The 20,856-nt window shown below is 43.2% G+C and overlaps 1 protein-coding gene across 2 annotated transcripts in view; it reads right to left on the bottom strand.

Moving 5' to 3' along the window:
- The window catches only part of LOC147446644 (homeobox protein knotted-1-like 4), a 151,307-nt gene that overhangs the window by 31,458 nt on the left and 98,993 nt on the right, over positions 1 to 20,856 (bottom strand). For both annotated transcript variants that reach the window (XR_015189944.1, XM_086526267.1), the window contains exon 4: positions 11,691 to 11,817. Coding sequence is in view for 1 of the 2 variants with exons in the window: in XM_086526267.1 (XP_086382393.1) it covers positions 11,691 to 11,817 (127 nt within the window). In the remaining variant the exon portion in view is untranslated. The remainder of the gene's footprint in view (positions 1 to 11,690; positions 11,818 to 20,856) is intronic.

The following is a 20,856-nucleotide window of genomic DNA, read 5'->3' as shown; positions in this document are numbered from 1 at the left end:
CAACTCCGGGAAGGGGATAGAGTGTAGCGGCGAGGGTGAGAGGCTCACAACCTTCGGGTCCCACGAATTTTTTTTCTCTAATACCACTGTAAGGATTCTAGGTACTAATCCTTAAAAGTACTTAATCTCATGATTAAGACTTAAGAAACTTGAACTCAACTCAGAAACAAGACTCAGAAGACTCTGTGTTTGATTGATTGAATGCTTGATACAAGGGCTCCTAATATAGGAGACGAAGAGACATACATGAAAAGACACGTCTCATGGTGAAGATACATGACTTTAGACGTACAGACACATCCTTTCAGCGAAGAGCTGCAACCATTGGACAAAGAGTCGCACCCCTAGGGTGAAGGCGTGTGACCAATCGTCGAAGGAGTGTGGCTTTTGGCGAAGAGGCACGTCTTTTGGGCCAAGGGGTGTGACCATCCAAGAGTAGGGGTCCTCCTTGGCATGGCACTTTGCATTCTGCAACTAGGAGTAGATGTAATACTGTTAACATAGTCACAATTGTGACATGTTTAGGGCAAGAGGACTTCTATGTAATGCCCTTGGGAGGTTGTGAAGTCCTCCTAGGAATCCCTTGGTACCACAAGAACAACGCCGTGGTTGACTATCGGTGTACAAAAGCGACTTTTGACAAATGCAGGGCAAGAGAGATTGTACTTGATGAAATTCAATTTCTTTACTCGATTTCTCTTAAGAGGACTGAATGATGATTGAAGGTCGAATATGTTTGACCTCAAAAAGAAACGACAAGATATTTTCTGCAATAGAGGTTGACTGTTTCTCTGAAGGCGTATAAAGCGAGTTACCTCCTTTACGTCATGAAGATCCCATGATTGATTCGTGGTAGTACACCACCGAACTGGCCACCTTACAACGTTAGTCGAGGCCAAGATGAAGAAACAATGAACCAGACCAGATTTCCACATTACGAGGATCGACGATATACTCAACAGACTTCAGAATTCTACTTGCCAAATTGATATGAAGAAGTGATTATCATCAGATCTGTATTGCTCCTGGAGATGTCTACAAGACAGCTTTCAAGATGACTTTTTGGATTTTTAAATTGCTTATACATGTGAAAAAGAGCAAGTTTTTCTTGCCTGAGGTACATTTCTTGGGACACATCGTCGTAACAGAAAGAGTACACATAGATCTGGCAAAAAATGACACTATCCGCGATTGGCCTAACAAGAATGTTCATGAAGTTAGAAGCTTCTTGGGCTTGTGTTCTTACTACCAGTGGTTCATTCGAAAGTTTGCAGACGTATCTTCCCCTTTGCACATTCTGATACAGAATGGAGTCCCTTTTCTCGTGGGGACCCACAGAGGTGACTGCCTTTCAAACACTGAAAGAGAAATTGACTACTGGACCAGTGGTGGCTTTGCCGGACTTGCAAAAGCCATTCAAAGTATATTGTGATGCTTGTGGTCATAGTCTCGGAACGGTCTTAATGCAAGAAGGCCATGTGATTGCCTATGAGAGCCGATTGTTTTCAAGGCCGGAATTGACAGCACAGATTTATGAGAAAGAGCTTTTGGCGGTTATCCATGCTCTAACTCAATGGCGACATTACCTACTCGGAGCCGATTTTACGGTCTTCACTGATCATCACAGTTTACGCTACTTCTTGTCACAGAAGTAGCTTTCGGAAAAGCAGATGCGGTGGGCTAACATCTTGTCACAGTTTCACTTCCAAATTGTCCGTGTGCAGGGACAGAAGAACTTAGTGGCATATGCATTGTCCTGAAAGCCGTTAGTCTTGGCTATTTCCGCGATTCATCATAGACGCTTCAAGGACATGGTCGATCAGTACGCCACAGATCAAGGTTTTTTGAATGTATTCACACGAATACAGAATGGGGAGGTAGTAGCGGGATATTCCATACAGGATGGCTACTTGATGAAGAAAACGATGTTGTGAGTTACACAGTCGTTGAGGGAAAAGGTTCTAACTGAATGCCATTGTCCACTATGTACGGGTCACCGCGGCATTGACACCACCTTGAAAGGTGTGGAGTGTTACTTCTTTTGGCTATGACTCAAGAAGGACGTGGACGATTTTTGTACGCAGTTGCTTGGTATGCCAGAAGGTCAAGTTTGACAGGCATAAAGCACAGGGATTGTTGTAGCCTATACCCATTCCCACCCGCCCTGGGAAAGCATTGCTATGGATTTCATTTTTTATCTCCCGATGACAGAGAGTGGGCACGATGGTATCTGGACTGTTATTGGCAGATTTAGCAAGCAGGCTCATTTCATTCCAGTGAAGAAAACAGTCAAGCTTGATCATTTAGCAAGACTGTTCATTGCCCAGATATTCAGATTACATGGCATGCTTGAGACAATCGTCTCTGACAGAGATTCCCAATTCAGAGTTTGTTTTGGAAGGCTATTTCAGAGAACATTGGCACATGGTTGCAGTTCTCGTCATCTTTCCACCTATAGACAGATGAGCAATCTGAGATTGCAAATTCAGTTGTACTCGATTTGGTCTTCTTCTTTGGATCAGAAGACTACGTGGGAAAAGTATTTGCCCTTGGTGGAGTTTGAACTTTGCCTACAACAACACACAGGAAAGACGCCATTTGAAGTGTTCAAGGGTGCTAAGAAGCTTCTGAGCACATAAGACAAGATTCTTTTGAAGACGATTTTTGAAACAAAGTCTAGAAGGCATAGAAGGCCATCTAGCCGTTTAAAGGAGGAGAGGTCATCCTCTTTTGACAATGACCAGATCACCCCGAAAACTGTCACAAACGGGAGCGCATAACAATATAAAATATACTCCGATAAATAGAATTTATCACTTAATACTGAAGCCAAAGGATATAGAGAGAAATAGATAGAGAGAGAGAGAGAGAGAGAGAGAGAGAGAGAGAGAGTGAGAAGATTGACATAGTACTGGCGACCAGGAGATGGGCTGGTCGGATAAATAGAATTTATCACTTAATACTGAAGCCAAAGGATATAGAGAGAAATAGATAGAGAGTGAGAAGATTGACACAGTACGAAGCCCCAGAAGATGGGCTGGTCCCCCCCCCTTAAAGAGAATCCTTTATTAGGGAGAATCTTTTTACAAGCACAAGAACCGGAGAAAATGGTCGTTCCTTCCTGTAAGGAAAATCCGAGAGACATGCTCTCAATCTTTTTTCCCTCTGTACTCGGAGTTGAGACTCCGCAGACAATTTCCGAATTCCGATTCCAAAATTCCCAAGCGTAGGCCGAAGCCTTTTCGCTTCTCCTTCGCGATGAAGTACCTGCAAACACATACGCAAACACGCGACAACAATTCGTATGGTGAATCCACAATAGATACCTGTTGCTCTTGCGCGGGAAAAGCGACTTCCGTGCTTCGTAGTCTCGCGATCTCTTCCGTTATCTAGCGGCAGAGTCTTCTCTTGCTGACGTTGGTAACTCCCTTTCAGTGAGGGCATGTGGTGCTTTTATAGCTCCTTGGCCACGGCACGAATAGATGCTCGCGTAGAGATCGCGGCCTTTTTTTTTTTTTTTTGCGCTGCTCTACCCGAAATAGGGAGAGAGAATTCGCCGGCTGGTTTTGTTGCTTTATTTTCTAAGTGGCTAGAAAATTGGTCTGAACCTGCCCAAAAACTCAATAAAACCTTATAAGTTTAAAACAATGCTTTTCACAACACTTCCCAGGCGTCCCTGGATGCAACCACATGCACAAATGCAATGCAGACATAGATTCCTCGCGGGAAAGCGTTTGCTCTTCCCAGAAAACTAGTTCAAATTTTCCGCTTTTTAAGAAAAGCTTCTCAAAACCCATCTTTATTCTTGTGCTTGCGTCTTTACGCGTATTCCTCTTTCCAGTTCAGATTTCCTCTCGACTATGGATATCCCCTTTTCGATGCGCCCGTCACCCACCTTGTGACGCATATGGAATACCCATCACCTAGTCCTTTCCTACCGAACTTACGGTACAATCCCCTTCACGATGCTCTATGTCACCCATCCTATGACGCATCAAAGATGTCCGTTCCCGGATGGTCGGATACTTCTTACTGATGCTCCCTGTCACCCATCCGTTGTGACGCATCAGAAGTACCCGTTCCTAGTGGCCTTACAGATATTCCCTTTCACAGTGTTCCTGTCATTACTTTGAATGACATACTAGGGATACTCTGTACTTGGATGTCTCCAGTGAGAAAAACCCTCTCACTTAAAATTCCAATAATTCATTTAGAATTATTTTCTTGGTGTTCCAAGCGAGAAAACCCTCTCACTTATAAATCCAATAATTCATTCAGAATTATTTTTCTATCAAATAAAGCCAATTTAGCAACATGAAAACCAAGGAGTTCAAGGAAGGGAGTCAGGCCAAGACACCCATTGAGCCCTTGACGTCGCCTTCTTTGGAGCGTGGTTCTCAAAACATTCCAGGGAGCGAAAGGCGGCATCTTACTTGAAAAGAACGATGGATATGCAAGAGATGTCATCATGTCTTGGCATGATGAGGCGGCATCTTACTTGAAAAGAACGATGAATATGCAAGAGATGTCATCACTTGAAAATGACTGAGAAAGATACATTGGATGAGTACCGCCAGAGATTTTGGGATACTTGTCATAGATTCTTTTGAAAGACCAGATTGAGCGGTTTTGCTATGATTTGCTAAAGAGATTCAAGTCTGACTCCATGGGACATGATTAAGCAACGATTTGGAATGCATGCCGGCTCATTGACTTATGCGACGGGCACGATAGATCAAAAAGGCAAGAGTCTTCTAGTAAAGAGAATGAATCAAGGGAACCAGATGATAGCTCATCACAAGATTCTGGCAAATCAGAGGGTTCCGACGAACTAAGGAAACCAGATGCAAGTTCATCAAAGGATTCCAGAGAAAGAAGAATAGGATGATAGTGCGTCTTAGGGTTTCGATGATTGACTCTGATGTGGGTTCCGACGAACTAAGGAAACCAGATGCAAGTTCATCAAAGAATTCCAGAGAAAGAGAATCAAATGATAGTGCGTCTTAGGGTTTCGATGATTGACTCTGACGTGCCAATGGACAGGGAAGCAAAAGACGCTACCCGCAGGTCCCAGGGCACAAGGAAAGAAAGGAAAAAGGGAATCAGTTGGTAGATCAGAACATTCCCCACACCCAGGATAAGATTTTTGAAGCCGACCAGTACACGCGGGACATGGACACCGCTTTCGTCAAGGTCCGGAAGGCTTTAGAGAAATCTCCAGATAGCCATGAGAAGGCAGCAGGTCGACATCGTCGCGATTTGAAATTAAAGGAGAACGATTGGGTGCTATTACGTTTTGAGAAGGCAGGCCTAAGAAAACGAAAAGGAAAGGAGCGGCTTTTTCCAAAGCTGGGCATGAGGTATTAATGGCCCTTTCCAGATAAAAGGAAAGATAAATGATGTCTCCTTTAGACTGAAGCTGTCCGATACTTGGAGGATTCACAATGATTTTCATGTGAGTCTCTTGAAGCCTTTTAAAGGCGATGTGCCCGATGATGGGGAGCCTGATGAGCAACCCGAAGTGGAGGAAAACAAGGAGATATTCGTTCCAGAACAGATTTTGGCACACAAGAAAAGAAAGATAAAAGGTAGAGTGATTAGGTGGTTCTTGGTTAAATTCAAGAACTATCCTGGATTGGATGCAAAGTGGATGGAGGAGGAGGACCTAGCAGATACTCCTCAGATTTTGGAACTTTACCTTGAAGCATTCGGTTTAGCATAGTCTACTATGATAGAACCCCGATTTCAACATGGGTGAATCTAGTGCAGCGGGCTTGCACAAGAGGAAAGTCGCTCCGTTCCTTTGTCAACGGATTACCTCGATTTTTTATATAGAGTCACAGATGTCCCTTTGTGTTTCACGGATACTGCTGGGCTAACAGTATTCTGCTAAATGACTCTATGAACTGGAATTTCCGAAAATGAAAATGATATTGATTGATTTGTACTTGACTTGTTTGAGTGCAGGAACTGATAGACGAAATGATTGCAACATTTCGGTCTCATAAATCTCTATAGACATGATTGCAATATGGATTAGTTGATCGAGCATCTGTGAGGTCCCGATTGGATCTAGATGCGATTGCTAAATACATTGCCGATTAATCATGGTCTAAGATTTAAGATGATTTTTGAATGTGATTTGTCATGTGATGTCCTGTGATGTGACTGTGGATTGGTACATGTACAAGATGTGTTGTTCCTAGTGCATCGGTACTAACAATCAGTGTCTGCTAAGACAGTTTATGGCCTCTGTCTGTTTTGGAGGCGTAATCGAGGGCGATTACAATGCTTTCAAGAGGGGGATATGTCACAAATGAGTGACGTGGCAGCAGACCCGGACACACACACACACTGCTGAGATCTGCCCGAAAATGCGCTCATAGTGACACGTGGCAGACAATACGGAAACCCTCACTTTTTACGCTGACGTGGCATCCGTACGGATTTTGCGGAGCTACTGACGTGGCATTGCATATGTCACGTGACACATCCAACCCTATGTGTTCGTGGACAAGCTACAGCATGAACAATTCAACTTAGTCCCAAATCAACTCCAAAATTGCCCCCAAATCCGCCCCCAAACCTGTTCTCAAACTGCCCCAAATTTGTCCCCCAAACAACCCCAAATGCCTACTTTTGCTCGTTTCGCTCCACGTTCCGCTGTTCCGGCTCATGTTCTGCCCCGTTCCGAAACACCGTTCTGGTTACACCCCATTCTGGAACGACGTTCCGTTCCCAACTCCTTTCAGAAACGGGACTCGTCTAAACGCCGTTTCGGAACATTTGGGTTGCATTCCGCTCGTTCCCTGTTACACTGATTATGACAAAGGACATGATAGACAACACTAAACTGTGCTCTCAAGGTGGCCAGTGAAAAGGGTTGGAGATGCACGACAAGTTGCTTGCCCCTCGGTGATGAAACTTGGGGGTGCAATGGACGAGCTAGTTTGAAAATGTAACAGAGTAACAAAGGCCTTGGAATGGGGAGAGAGAACAAGGTATTGTCACAACTTCTTAACTCACTCGTCTCCTTGGTATCTGAGACGGAAAGCATCCTCTTCAACCCATCTTGGAGGGAAGTTGCCAGAAAGATTAATAACAAAGGATTACAACGATTGGGCAAATTTTTTAAACAGCAGCAGCAGAAGTTGGAAAGGAACATACCAACTGGCTACACAATTTCATCTCGATGGGACTGCAAGATTGCTGGTCAAGAGAGCTTTAGAACGCATCGTTACCCGGAACGAGAACGGGGAACGGAAACGGGAGTGTCACGTGACACATCCAACCCTATGTGTCCGTGGACAAGCAGATAAGCGCGCGGCGGTGTGTGCAAATGAAAGAGCACGCGAGGAAGTGCAGTGTGTGTGCAGAGAGGGGAGGCGAAGAGCAATAGGAGAGAAAGAGCTAGCAGAAGAAGAGGGAGAGAGAGAGAGCTCATGTTTTTGGGGAAAACTCAATAAGTGAGTTTTGGGTTTTCCCACTTTTATTATAAGTGACCTTTAAAAAATGTGTCCAGGTTCAATATGAACCTGAACAAAGTATAAAAATGTACAAAAAGGGGTTATTTAGGCCTTTAACCCAGTAACCTCCCACTTAAAGGCATAAATGGCGCCTTTAAGCTACGTGACTCCCACCATCTCTATGCATAGATGATGTTGTGCTTTGGGTAAGCACTTAGTGAGAGTATCGGCTGGACTTTGTGATATATGGACCTTAACCAATGTAATAAGACCATCCTCAAGCACTTCTCGTATGAAGTGATACCGCACATCAATATGCATTGTGCGTGCATGAAACATGGCGTTCTTTGCCAGACATATAGCACTCTGGCTATCACAACCAAGCATAGGTGCCTTGGCAGGCAAGCCAAACTCACGACATAGGCGTGCTAACCAAATAGCTTCTTTGGAAGCCTCAGTGGCTGAAATATATTCAACCTCTGTAGTAGACAATGCAACAATCTTTTGCAATCTAGAACACCATGAAACAACACCTCCCGCAAGAGTAAATACATAGCCACTTGTGGATTTCTGTATATCCACATCACCAGCCATGTCAGAGTCACAAAATCCCTTCAACTCCATTGGTCCTTTACCATAGCAGAGGCATTTGTTTTTAGTCCCTTTCAAATACCTCATAATGGACTTCACTGCATCCCAATGCAACCTCCCTGGATTAGCCATAAACTGGCTCACAACTCCCACTGCATGGGCTATGTCAGGCCTAGTAGCAACCATAGCATACATAAGTGAACCACAAGCTGAAGCATAAGGCACACTTTGCATGTCATTGGCTTCTTCCTTTGACTTGGGACAATCATCCTTGGAGATTTTGACATATGGCTGTAATGGCACACCAATAGGCTTTGCTTCAGCCATGTTAAATCTGTCCAGCACCTTTTCAATGTACTTTTCTTGCGACAAATACAATAGGCGCTTGTCTCTTTGCCGTGTAACACGTACTCCAAGTATATGTTCAGCTGCCCCAAGGTCTTTCATTGAAAACACAGATTTCAACTGCCCTTTAAGAGCATCAACAGTGCTTCAGGGAGAGAGAGGAGCTAATGGAATCCAAAGCAATGCTCAAGGCATGTGGGAGGTGAGGGGGGGGATCCTAGGAGGGATCCTATGCCAAAAAGTCACGTAAATTCCTCACAGTCAAAAGCGCAGTCAACGGTTTTTAAACCAGTCAAACGGACTAAAAACTGGCCGGACGGAACGGACAGGACGAAACCGGATGGGACGTCACGTACGACGGACGAGAACACTGAGTTCAAGTACCGCACGACCCACACATAAGAGTGTGCCGGTGAAGAGTCCCTTCCAGGATTCCGGATGCTATTGGCGATCTCTCTCGACGCCATACAGTTCGGTACCAGTACATCACTTTGAAAAGGAGGGGATGTCACGTGACACATCCAACCCTATCTGTCCGTGGACAAGCTACAGCATGATCAGGTTCAGTCAGTCCAGTTAGTCTAGATTAGAAGTGATCTGCCACTTTTGTGAGTCTATTCGTAGACCGTACATGCCCAGTCACTTAGTGTAGATGCATATCCTCTGAGTGCACACAGCATGATCATAAGCATTCCCATCAGAATCCTTCAAGGGAATTTTCCAATGCATTTAGCCTATTTTCCCTATTTTTGACATTTTTCACTTATTATTTTTAAGCGACTTTTGTTGGAAAGTAGGTAGGGCAAATTGAGTAAGTTTGTATATAAGCAAACCTAGACTAGCACTAAATGGCAGAAGAGGCAACAGGAGCCAAGCTCAACAGGCAACTTCTCAAGCAAGACCTTGGCAGTTTCACCCTCCAAGCAAGAAGGACCTTCCCCCATTGGCGTTTTCTCCAGCAATTAGCCATCGCAATCAGACCCTTGCCCTAGCGTTTTGCATCAGCAACCATCGCCATCAGAAGTCCCTGCACACCTAGCATTTTCCAGATTGCATCCTAGCGTTTTGGAGATCCCAGCGTTTGCAGATCTCAGCCTTTACAAATTTCAGCATGCAACGTTTTTCAGCCATGAAGAACTTGCAAGTTCAGCCCCTAAAGAGTAGGGGATTCAACCCCAAGAAACCTCACTTTTCAGCCTAAGACCTGAAGATTTTCAGCAACAAAGACCATCAGAAAACAGCCCCAAAATCAGCGTTTTTGGACTTGTAGCAGATTTCAGCCCATAGCGTTTTTGACAGCAGATACTCACTTGCAAATTTCAGCTCTTAGACCGGTGTCGTCGTCCCCGTCGTCATCGCCGACATAGCCTAGACTTGCATCAATCTCATGCATACAATTTGTACCAGTTTGTGCAATCATAAGTAGACCACTCTCGTCGACGAGAGTGGGGCCTTCAGAGGAGGATTTAACAACGTCTCTGGTGTCGTATCTCTTTTCTCTCTATCTCTCAGTCTCATACACTTGCACGCACAGTGTCCATTCACTTTGTTTGTGATCATAGCATTTCTCTCATTAAGAACGGAAGGCTCTACCTTCCATAAGAACAAAAGGAACCTTGAGCACAGTTCGGAGCACTCATCTTGAGTAAAGTGCAAACATTCATTCCACTGCACCTGACAGGGAGAGTCCCGAACGGGACAGAAACAGGAGGGGAAAGGGGGAACCGGTATGGGAACGAGGCCGGAACGGTCGACTAAAGTAAGGTTTGAATTACCTCCATTCAACTTAGCCCTAAAACTGCACCCAAACCTACCCTCAAAGTGGCCCAAATATGTCTCCTAAACAGCCCCAAATCTGTCCCCCAATGCTTACTTTTGCTCGTTCCGCCCCGTTCTAGAATGCCGTTTCGGTTACACCTCGTTCCGGAACGGTGTCCCGACTCCGTTTTGGGAACGGGACTCATCCAAAATGCCGTTTCGGAACGTTTGAACTGCATTGTGAGTCCCAAATCGAGTGAAAAGCATGGTGGTGATCCAAGAATAGACATTTTCTTAAACTGCAAACCAAGGACGTTTACAACACTGTAACGGCTTCGACCAATTGGTTTCCCCCCCGAACAAGCAATGGGATTTTTTGTGTTGATTGTCATGGGGTGGCTCCCCTCTCAACCAATGTATTGCCAATGTACTGGTGGTATCTAGGAGATGTCATGGCCATAGTTACCTGGAACGAGAACGGGAATGGGAACGGCAACGGAACGGGACGGAAACGAGGAGGAAGGGCCGGAACGGGAATGGGGCCAGAACGTTCGACTAAAGTAAAGCTTGAACTACCTCCATTCAGCTTAGTCTCAAATAAACTGCTAAACAACTCAAAAACTGCCCCCAAACCTGCCCTCAAACTGCATCAAATATGTTCCCCAAACAGCCACAAATCTACTCCCAAAAGCCTACTTTTTTGCCCCCAAATGCCTACTTTTGCCCGTTCCGCCCTGCATTTCGCTATTCCACCTCATGTTCCTCTCGTTTCGGAACAACGTTCCATTTCTGACTCCGGTTCGGGAACGGAACTCGTCCGGATCACCGTTTCGGAACGTTTGGGCTGTGTTCCGCCCATTCCCTGTTACACTGGTCATGGCTAATCTAATATACTCACCATTGTGAGTTCCACAAAAAAGAAAAAGGATTGAAAATGTGCCAAACCTAGAACTTTTGATACCTACCACCTTTAGCGATGATTTGAGTGAATGTGCAACCGGTCTATAGATGCGTACAAGGCCTAATTTATTTATCCCAAATCTATGGATTTTCCCCAAAAATAAAACACACACTTTTCTAGTTCAATATGTGCGTATCCCCTTTGATAAGTACCCTTGTGTATGTTGAAGAATGATATAAAATGGAACTTACTAACCCTTTATGTTGAACACAAGGTGCGACTCCCCAAGGAGTGAATAGACAGAGTGCCAACGGATTGTTAGCATAAGCCTAGAGCTAGTAGTTCAAAAAAATTCACATATCATATGGTTCTAATATCCAAGGTCCAAGCAAATTTTACCAAGTTAAATAACAAATTAGACCCTACCTTTAAGGATCGATCCAATTTAACTTCCATAATGTAGCTAATCACATCCCCAAATGCAAGGCATGTTATCTAGCTTGATAAACTCCATCGCTGCTCTCTCTCTCTCTCTCTCTCTCTCTCTCTCTCTCTCTCTCTCTCTCTCTCTCTCTCTCTCTCTCTCTCTCTCTCTCTCTCAGAGACACACACAGACACAATGCGTGTACCTGCCGAGGTAGACGTGGAAGCGGGAGAAAGCTCATTCCAATTGCGCTTGCGATGGTTAATGAACCAGTTGTTGACTTGGCGCATCTCTAAGCCTGTCTCTTCCACGAGCTTCCTCTTTTCTGCTTCCTGTCCAACATCCCAACCATTACTCAAAAGAAACCTAGGTTTAGTGTAATCTAACCTACAAATTTCGAGGTTTACCTCTAAATTTTAAATTGAGAAAACCTACAAATTTCTAGGTTTACCTCTAAATTTTAAATTTCAAGTTGAGAAAACCAACAAAATTTAGAGAATCTTAGTGTCAACCTTCAAATTTAAGCAACTTACCTTTGAAATTCCTCATATGTAGGATTGCTTAGTTTGAAATATATATATTTTTTCATGCACTACCCGGTAAGTAATAGTTATACCATTGACTTACGAGCTTGTTTACACCATAGTTGTCAGATTAAACTAGATCTAATCTCTAAGCTAGTCGAGTATTTCGATCCCACTCAATATTTCTTCTTGGGCCCAAACTCCATTGAGGCCATGTCCTTTCCCAAATCCACAAAATGATAGTTGAAGGTGCCCACTCTCTCTACCAAAGATACCTTTCTCTAAACCTCTTTATATAAAGTGACCATCCTCTCTCTAAAGATATCTTTCTCTAAACCTCTCTTTGTTCAAAGTGTCCATCTTCTATCACCACTTTTCTATCTTCTACTTCCACTCTAACGACCCCGAATGCCCATGATGCCTATAGGAGGCACATTTCCCCTACCAGTAAAGGGTCAAGAGTTGCAACTAGAAAGAGTTATACATCCAAAATCACATACCTCTTCAACCACTTGTGCAAGCTACATTGATAGGAAAGGACACACAAGAGAAGATGTTGTAGCTTGTGAGTGTCAAATGCCATGTCAACCATTTAGAGTATGCTTCCCTTCACTGGGGTTTGTTGCCTTGATTGTTCTGATCTTAGTCAACCACACAAAGGCATTCTTAAAAGAGACCAATCAATCTTGGCAACAAAAATCTTAAGGGATGATAAAGATTTCACAAACCATTGTTTGCTTCAATTGTGCTCAAATATATATGTCAAAGAAGATGATCATGGGCATTTCTGCCGCGCTAAGCTATTCAAAGAATGGATTGAGGTGGACCATCCAAAGAATGGACTGTTGCAAGATCCAAGGGTCCTTTGATAGAGAATATTACAAGGAGTTTTCTCATACCAAAAAGTCTCAAGATTTTACACGTAAATTTTGATAAGTCTTGCTTAATGCTACTCTTGAAATAACAACCACTTTTGCGGCTTTAAGAGACCATTGTATGTAGATGTTTAGGCAAAAAACCCTTTCAAAGAAATACACCCAGCACATATTATGAGTTGATAAAAAATATCGAGAAGTCAAATCGAGGACTAAATTTTTTTCATGGCCATTTCTAAGAAAGATTTTGTCAAAATGTGAAAATTTAACTAGTTAGATCTTTCTTGTTTTAGCAAAAGTTATCTTCTTGCCTTAATGTCATGCTCTAGAAGTTTCAAGAAGTTTTCATGTCATATATCTAGAAGGTATTGGCATACTACTAATTTTGTCATGAGCCACTTCAATGGCCTTAGCCACTTTTGTGGCTCATTACGAGACTAGTGTTTAAAAGTAGTAATTACAGATTGCTAGAGGTATATATAGTTTTTTTAATGAAGATTCTATTACTCCATTATGCTAGTTCTCACATATATTATGGCCCTTGAATATAATAACAATTGAGTTGGCCAATCTGAGTACCATAAGTGTTGAAGATCCAAGTTTAGATCATCTCTCCCATGTTGCATAGTTCTTAGAGTCATCCGATGGGGCCCAAGTTCGTAAGGCTTGTAATAAAATAAAGCAAGACTCACAGACACATATAAATCCTTGCATAAAACCTGATGACGTGTACCTATACAGGCGGCTTGTGTTTTGTTTGGACTGCCATGTGGCACTGTACGGAGTTTTGTGAAGCTTTTGAACTTGAGGGAAGGTGTTAAAATATGCAAGTTCACATCATCTCTACTAGAGGTGTGAACAAGAGCCAAGGATAAAGGGTGTGAGTGCGTGAATGCAAAGAGACTAGAGATAGAGAGAGAGAGAGAGAGAGAGAGAGAGAGAGAGAGAGAGAGAGAACACAAGATGTGAGTGGAGCAACTCACCACAATGTATGTACTGTGAGAGAGCCCCTTATTCTTCTATCTAGTAAAGAATAAGGTGTGTACAAGTGATGGGTGGTCGGATGCCTCTAGTATGTTCGACTGGGGAAAGAGACATGCCGCCTTTACCCCAACAATCTACACTTATCGGCAAATACCAATTGTGAGTGGGCGAATGCGGAGCGTGTGGAGAGAGAGAGAGAGAGAGAGAGAGAGAGAGAGAGAGAGAGAGAGAGAGAGAGAGAGAACACAAGATGTGGGTGGAGTAGCTCACCAGTATGTGTGTGTGAGAGAGCCCCTTATTCTTCTATCTAGTAAAGAATAAGGTGTGTACAAGTGCTAGGTGGTCGGACGCCTCTGTCCGCGGGTCCGCTGACCAAGGTAAGATGCACACACCTTTACCCCAACAGAGGGCAGAGAGACACTGTGAGCATTGGATCATCTTATATAGACTGTTGCTAGTTGGGAAAACACGCCCATTGTACTTCAGACTATAGCTTTGAACTTGGGTTTGGAGATCAGCCATTAAGTCTCTTAGAAAGCACCTATACTGTGTACCATAGGTGCTTCCGGGGTGCTTCCATAGTGCCTATCAAGGTAGTCTAGATTATCTTGTGTAGACAATAAAAATTACACATTTAAGTACTTTAAGTACTCGGATTGTATCCCAGGGTAGTCATTAAGTCTCTTAGAAAGTACCTATATTGTGTACCATATAAGGTACTTTCACAGTACCTATCAAGGTAGTCTAGATTATCTTATGCAGACAATAAAAAATACTTGTCCAAGTACAAGGATGCTACTCAAGCTTGAAGTTCTGGCAAAGCACGTGTGTGAAACATCATCAACTCTAACTCAACAGGTAATAGCTTAACCCCCCCTCCCCTCCCCTGCCCACCCCACCTCTTAGCTATACTATATTGGGAGTATTTACACATTGGAGACTTTCAAGTTTCAAGTGAAAGTTGCTTCTGGCTTTTCTGAAAGAGAGAGTGTACACATGTTAACCATTGTGTGTCGTGTGTTCTTTAACATGGTATCAAATTCACTTGGCTAGCCTATACTAGATATAGGCATATTGAATTTTGCAATTGCTTCTTACCTGTGTTATGGTGTTTATATCTAGCAAAGTTTTTGATGGTGGAGTGGGCTGATATATGTGGGCTATAACTCTCCATTACATTATATCATTGTGTCTCTTCTATTGGACGTGTTTATCTCCTCTCCTTCTCTCAAATATATATTGGCATTGTTATGGATATGGGATATGTACATTTATTACTCAAGTGCTCATTAGGAGCCATGGTCATTTATGCCGGCCAGCCAATGTGTATTCATGAGCATTGAAGAATCTATAAATGAAATACGTGCAAGAGGGAAATGCTCACTCTTGCATGGGGGGAGATTGCACCCAACGCCTTTGTCTTTCTTCTCCCCTCTTCTCTCTTCTCTCTCGTCGTGCCGGCATAGCACTCCGCTCTAGGAGGTGCACCTGCATGCTCTCGCTTACTCTGTCTCGCTCTGCCTCTCTCATGTTAGATTTGCTCTGACGTTTATGCGTACACGATTGTGCAGATATGGAGATCTATTAATTTATTGTTTGTAGCGTGTTCTTTTATGTATTTTGCAGGGATGTCGCGCCTTTGCATGCAACAGTGGTATTAGAGCTGAGGCTACGCTCTAGAGATTGCAGATTTGGATAACCAAAAGCTAAGTGCTCTTGTTTTCTTCTGGTTTTCAAAATTTATAATTCTATGTCCTCGATCTTTTTCATGCAAATCTAGCGTTAATCCTTTATTAATTTATAATTAGTGAAAGATCTGAATAAGATAGTAGAAATGATCATTTTATACTATAAGCAAAGTTTACATAATATTAACGTGTGTGTGTGTGTGTGTGTTATTCAGATGGTAGAAATGATAATTTTATACTATAAGCAAAGTTTACATAATATTAACGTGTGTGTGTATGTATATTTTATATATATATATATATATTAATAAGCACGATAAATATCGTCATACGATTTGTATAGGAGACGGAGAAGAAGAGTTGTTTGTAGATAAATTTTAATGCTCTAGGAACAATCTCAGAAGTTGGAGAAGGTGAAGCATCTGAGCAATTTTTCTCATTAGTATCACAATCCTGAGAGACCTCGGCAAATTTCCAAAAGAGACGAAGCTGCCATCACAACTGGCACCAAGCGTCGAGTTTGCAAGAGCGGATATCATGGTAGGAGTCTCCACACCCAACTATTGATTTCAACATCCACGACAGTAGGCAAAGGGAACCGCCACCAGTGCTGGCTTGGGTGCAACCTACTCGACCTGCATGTTATTTGGCAGTGCCATCAACAAAAACGGCCGCACTAACAACCATTATCATGTTTAAGTGGAAGCTCCAAGCACGAACAGATCTTCATGAGGATCAACCACCACTACAAGAGGCTCTTCATATTAGCGACGCTCACACAGCGACGCTTATAGCGACGCTCATAGCGACGCCGGCTGGGGTAAAAAAATAACCGAGCGCGCCCAAAAACTCAGATCTCAGATCTGAGTTTTTCGGCGCCCTCAAGCAAGGAGCAGGTAACGCTCTCCCTCACTCTCTCTCTCTCTCTCTCTTTTTCTTCTCCACACACACACACACACACACACATGAGGAGAGGAAGGAGAGCCAGGTATGCTCCTTCCCTCTCCTCATTCTCATGTTCCCTTCCCCTCTTTCTCTCTCCCTCTCTCTCTCTCTCACACACACACACATACACACACACACATAGTGTTTTTGAGAGAGAGAGAGAGAGAGAGAGAGAGAGAGAGAGAGAGAGAGAGAGAGTACAAACAGAAACAAAAACGCACACACACATACATAAACAAAGAATGCACACACACATTGAGAGAGAAAAAGAGAGAGAGAGAGCATGCATAAACAAAAAACGCACGCATTGAGAGAGGAAAAGAGAGAGAGAACATGCATAAACAAAAAACGCACACATTGAGAGAGGAAAAGAGAGAGAAAACATGCATACGATCCAAAAAAACGCACACACATTGAGAGAGAAACTAATTTAACGTCGTAGGAAACTAATTAAAATTAAAAGACCTAAAGATCTAGCCGACGAGGAGTTGAACTCAAGACCTATTATTCAAGAGGGAAATGGCATAATCAATCTATCATACTTGGCATGGGTGATAGAAAGGTTATACCATTTATCTCTTTTTATTGGCACACACATCCACACACGCGCACACACACAAGAAGAAGAGAGTTATAACGTCGTAGGAAACTATCTTAAAAGACGTTAAAGATTAGGTTATATGTAGACTTAAATTAAATTAGATTTAGGTTTATTTTTAACTAGATTTACGTTTATTTAAGCTAGATTTAGATTTACGTTATATTAGATTAGATTTAGGTCTCCATAGACTGCGATGCCTGCATGAAGCGGGTGAAGAAAGCCCTCAATGGAATATAGGGTATTGCTGCCTTCACTCATGGTGGGCTCCGTCGATCCAAAAGTACTGGTGAAATGTCTTCAGAAGATAGGGAAGAAGGTGGATCTTCAGGGCGGCAAGAGTCACTACATCCCCGACACAATGACCATCTAGACAACCTCTAGTCATTAGACTTACGTTAAATTAGATTTAGCTTTATTTTTAGTTAGATTTACGTTTATTTAGATTTACGCTTATTTACGTTAGATCGAGTCCACGCAAGAATTACTTACGGTTTAGGGTTTAGAGTTAGACGAACAGTGAAAAGATCTACTGTGAAAAGATGTTAAGATGAAGTGAAGTGCTACAGCTAGAGAAGAGGCAAAGGGATTTTGTCCACTACATGCAGTATCATGTAGACGTGGGTGTGTAGATTTCTTGTACCCACAAATATAGGTATTGACCAATAAAGACGAGATTATAACCCGGTGGTTCTGATCTCCGTGCACCTCTAGACCGAGGTGTGCGGGGATTGGACATGACTAGAGAATGTGAGGTAAAGAGAGAGAGAGAGAGAGAGAGAGAGAGAGAGAGAGAGAGAGAGAGAGAGAGAGAGATAAGACGAAGAATGCCAATAGAATATTAAATTTGTTGTCCAGGTTATAAGTTTTTTATCCTCATTATGAGTAGCGACGAGGATGTGGGACCGTCCAACCGAAACACCTATCTCTCAACGAGGGTCTTATGTCCTTGTAATCAATGCAAGCATGCTGTGCGACGGACAAGACGTGTTTCTTTGCAGCACGTTCGCGAATTTGGCGAGTTCGATCCATCTATTATAGATCGAGTTGTTGCCAATTATAACTCGTCGGACTCTGACGCTGGCCAACAAGCAGCAATCTTGCAACCCAATAGACGTGTTCGCAGGCGCTTTGGTCAAGCAGCATATGTGAGGCCACAAGATGTAGCCTCTGACAGCTCGGGGGATGATCATGCAGAGCACATTCCCAACGAGGCAATGTTTGAGCCCGAGATTGATGAAATGATCGAGACGATCATGGATTCAGAAAGGCTTATCTATGATGATATGAAAAGTGAAGCCGATACGCCATTGTATAATGGAGCACGTATGTCTAGATTGAAAGCACTCCTGGTTCTTCTCAACATGCAGGCAAAGTTTGGATGGAGTGACACTAGCGTCACAGCGCTTTTCAGGTGATCTATTACAATTAGTTTACTTTAATAGAACTCTAAATGTATAATGATCTGATAGATTTTTACACGACTGTATCATATTTTTATGTTGTGTAGATTGCTGAAAGAGCACATACTACCAGCTGACAATGTGATGCCAGATTCCCGAGATGAAGCAAGAAAGATTTTGCGAAACTTGGGGATGGATTACAATTCTATCCACGCTTGTCCTAATGACTGCATTCTTTTCAGAGGGGAATACATAGACATGGAGAAGTGTCCGAAATGTGATTCCGAAAGATATCGAGTAGATCTCCACGGGACAAAAATTCCACAAAAGGTTTTGCGACATTTCCCTCTGCTTCCTCGCATCAAGCATTTCTTCGAATGTAAGTCCATGGCCGCCCTAGCATCATGGCATGAGGAGAATAAATCTTCGGATGGTGTGCTACGAATTCCTGCAGATTGCGTAGCGTGGAAACATATAGATGGAACATGGTCGGATTTTGCCAGGGAAGCTCGAAATTTGCGCTTAGGCCTGGCTATGGATGGCGTAAATCCATTTGGTCAAAGATCAACATCTTACAGTGTATGGCCCATTGTCATCGTCAACTACAACATTCCCCCGTGGTTGACTACGAAGAAGGGGCACCTATGGCTAAGCTTGATTGTGCCAGGGCGATATAAAGTGGGGAATATGGATGTGTATCTTCGTCCACTATTGGAAGAGCTACAACAATTGTGGATTGGCATAGAGGTGGTGGATATGAGCCGACACACAGGACGACGGAATGCTTTGATCAGAGGCATTCTAATGTGGACCATGCATGACTATCCCGGGCTAACAGAATGCTCAGGTGATCTATTGACACTCCTCACTCAGACACTGTAAATCTTGTTTTTTCCCATAGTTGATCTATTATCATGTGTATACATGCAGGCTTCAAACAAGCGGATACAGAGCATGTGTCACATGTGGACCTAGACTGAATGCACGTAGGGCACCCTCACTGAAGAAGCAAATCTACGAAGGTCATCAAGCGTATCTTCCAGAGAATCAGGCTTTTTGGGAAGAGAGCCACCAAGGATGTCTGCACAAGCATGGTTAGAGCAGAAGGAGATGTGCGATGACGGATTGCCTCCAGGGATGAAGAGACTATCTCTATGGTACGAGTTACCATACTGGCCCCGACTCATGATCAATCACTTGCTCGATCCAATGCACATATTCAAGAATGTGGGTAATCTACTATGGGACCATTTGACCGGCAAGAAAGATACTTTGGGAGCCAGAGTTGACCTTAGAAATGTGGATCGTATGGAGCAATATTGGCCGCAAACAGCGTCTGATGGATCGATAAAACTCCCTAAAGCACCATGGATTTTCACAGGAGCCCAAGAACGCAAAGTAAAAGAGACCATTCGATCTTTGCGGACCCCCACTGACGTAATGCACTCGCTCCGAACGTGTTTTACTAAAGAAGGAAAGCTTACCGGTTTGAAGTCACACGATTGGCATAAAATGTGTCAGGTACGTTCATAGTGGACTTTAATATCATTGCATAAAATGTGGACTTTAATATCATTGCTGCACATACTTTACAGTTTATTTTACCGGTTGCCATTGAGGAATGTTTGTCTCTCGACATCCGTAACACAATCTACAAACTTGCAAAGCTGGTGCAATGGATCTCACAAAAGGAGATCAACGTAGACTCCATACCATTCGCCAAACTAAATGCTGTGGAGCTTGTGTGCATGTTTGAGAAACATTTTCCTACTACAATGCTAACCATTCAGGTACATCTTCTTGTTCACATAGTTGATGAGGTGGAAATAGCTGGCACAGTTCATTCCAGATGGATGTTCTTCTTAGAGCGTTTCATGAAAACGCTTAAGGGATATGTGCGTCAAAAGGCACGTCCGGAGGGTAGCATGGCAGAAGGTTGGTTGGTATCAGAGTCCCTAGTGTACATTGGAGAGTGGCTAGACGGATTTGATAAATCCCGGGACACGCTATGGCGAACCATAGATGATGAGCGCATATCTGGGATTGTCATGTGCAATCTCGGTGTTGAGAAGAAGATGACGGAAGATCTAGAGGCTAAAATCAACCGATTTTGCATGCTTCACAATCCAGTGATGCAAAAGTGGATTTCACAATATGAGGATGCAAAGCAAGAGCGACAAAGGGCACGAATCGAGTGGAGACGGGGACTTGCCTTACTCCGTCGACATCAGCGGTGGCATCATCATGGATGATGACGGCAAGAAGGTGATCTTGCGCATGCGTGGTCTTTGCTCTCAGCTGTTTAGACACTACATACGAAACAAATGGAGTGAAGTACCAAGTGATTTAAAAAA

The sequence above is a fragment of the Adiantum capillus-veneris genome, chromosome 12, assembly GCF_014529385.1.
Source record: "Adiantum capillus-veneris isolate H3 chromosome 12, ASM1452938v2, whole genome shotgun sequence".
NCBI classification, from domain to species: Eukaryota; Viridiplantae; Streptophyta; class Polypodiopsida; order Polypodiales; family Pteridaceae; genus Adiantum; species Adiantum capillus-veneris.
The sequence above is the reverse complement of the archived record's forward strand: the minus strand, read 5'-3'. Positions and strand labels throughout refer to the sequence as shown.